Genomic DNA, 1,872 nt, shown 5'->3' with positions numbered 1-1,872 from the left:
GCACACCCTCACTGCGGACTTGTACACACAGCACGCCTACGTGTACACGTGGGGAGACGAGGCACAGCTGCACTCCTGTCACCTGCCTGCTCCCAGCCAGGCCTGCGTCCCTCACTCCCCAGGGACACCTGGCCAGCCGCCTGGCCGCAGCACAGAGGCAGTGGGAGCCCACGTTCCCCAGCACCCTGCACACAGGCTGGGGCGGGAGGGGCTCGGTGCAGCCTGCTAGCAGAGGTGTGCGTCACAGAGGCAGGGCCTGCACCCGGGCCGCTTCTTCTTCCCATGGCTGGCCATGCAGCCCACGCAGGGCCACCCACGTACGGGGGGCACAGGACCTGGGGGCCAGCCTGCGGCAGGTCCTCTGAGAGCCACCCATCTCTCCCACTTGGGCTCTGGCCCCAGACCAGCAAGCGGTGCCTCCCTCCTGGCCACGGCAGTGGCACCCCAGCCCCCAGCCCGGCCCTGGTCCTCCCTGCAAGTGCGGCCCCTCGTCTGCAGCCTGAGCAGCACCGCCCAAGCTTGGGCTTCCTGAGTGCTGGCCGAGCCGGGCTGCGCCTCCCTGCACGTGGCAGCAGAGCAGAGCGTGCTCCTACGGTGTGCCACGAGGGCCAGGAGAGCCCGGGGGGCTTGTGCTCCAACCCTCGGGAAGGAGGAGGGGAAAGAGCTCCTGGAAGCAAGCACAGTACACCAGAGGGCAACACGGCAAGCTCCAGCTCTCGCCGCCTCGCTGCCACCTGAAAGCGCCTCACAGAGCTCCAGGGGCTGGAGGGACACTGTGACTGCCTGGGACAGCTCCTGGGACAGCTCCTCGCTCTGGGCAGCAGCCCTGAAACCTCAGACACAGGTGCAGCCAGAGCCGAGCCTCACTGTAGTGCACAGTTTCACCGGCGTCAGACTGAACACTGATGCGGCTCCAGCAGTCTCCTGTGCAGGTGGCCAAACCAAGGGGAGGGCCCACCACCACCCAGCCAGGTTCTCAGGTGACAGGGGACAAGGCCTCCTGCCCTGCTCCGAGAGGAGGGGGAGGGGATGTGTCAGCGGACGCACCCTGGTGGCCCAGACTGGAGGCTGCATGGGCCGGACCCAGGCTACAGTGCAGGAGGGCAGGGTGGCCAAGGCCCCCGAGGGACGGGCTGGGGTGCCTGGTCTCTAGTTTTTCCTGAAGGGCTCACATGAAGACCTGAGTCAGGAGGAAGGGGCCCAGAGCTGGCACAGGGAACCGTGGGACGCTTCGCACCTTCGAACGCCTGGTGGTTGTTGCGCAGCAGTGTCTGCAGGCCTCCACACTCGTGCTTCAGCCTCTGCAAGGTCACCCTGCCCAGCCGCCGGGCCACTTCTGCCAAGGGCAGGCTCTCTGTGGGAGGGTTACAGACCCTGAGTTGGCAACCCCTCCGAAGCCCACAAGCCCAGTCCACCCGGCACTTCAGTCCCTTGCGTGCTCGCTAGTGGCCCTGGCAGCTTAACGGAGCTGCAGCTCACCCTGGGGGACAGCAGCATCACCTGAGCTCAGGAGCAGTGCAGCTCCAACCACCGTGCAGCCTGGGCAGCAGGGCACTGCCACAGCCTGCTGCTGGTCCACAAGGGACTGCAGCTGCCCAGGCAGCCAGGGCGGCAGGCGGAGGGCAGGGTGTGAGGCCTGACAGGGCTGCAGCTGCCCAGGGAGTCTCCACCACTGGGCACTTCTGCTTGCAGAACCTGTGTCCTCCCTCCTCCCTTTGTTCTTCGCTGTCTTCTGTCACCATCAACTGCTGCCCTCTGCCCTGTGCCACCCTGCCTTGGAGCCAGCTGAGTATGGATGGAAACCTTCACAAACTGTGAGCTAAATAAACCTTTCCTTCCTCGAACAAAAACAAAAGAAAGAAAAGAAAAAAA

At 65.2% G+C, this 1,872-nt stretch overlaps 1 protein-coding gene across 1 annotated transcript in view; it reads right to left on the bottom strand.

Annotated features, from left to right (window-relative positions):
- The window catches only part of Trmt44 (tRNA methyltransferase 44 homolog), a 17,682-nt gene that overhangs the window by 2,928 nt on the left and 12,882 nt on the right, over positions 1 to 1,872 (bottom strand). Inside the window, 1 exon segment of the mRNA XM_023699933.1 lies at positions 1,238 to 1,354. Coding sequence (XP_023555701.1) covers positions 1,238 to 1,354 — 117 coding nt within the window.

Source organism: Octodon degus, unplaced genomic scaffold, assembly GCF_000260255.1.
Source record: "Octodon degus isolate 3935 unplaced genomic scaffold, OctDeg1.0 scaffold00006, whole genome shotgun sequence".
Lineage (NCBI taxonomy): Eukaryota > Metazoa > Chordata > Mammalia > Rodentia > Octodontidae > Octodon > Octodon degus.
This window is presented reverse-complemented; position numbering and strand designations above follow the sequence as displayed.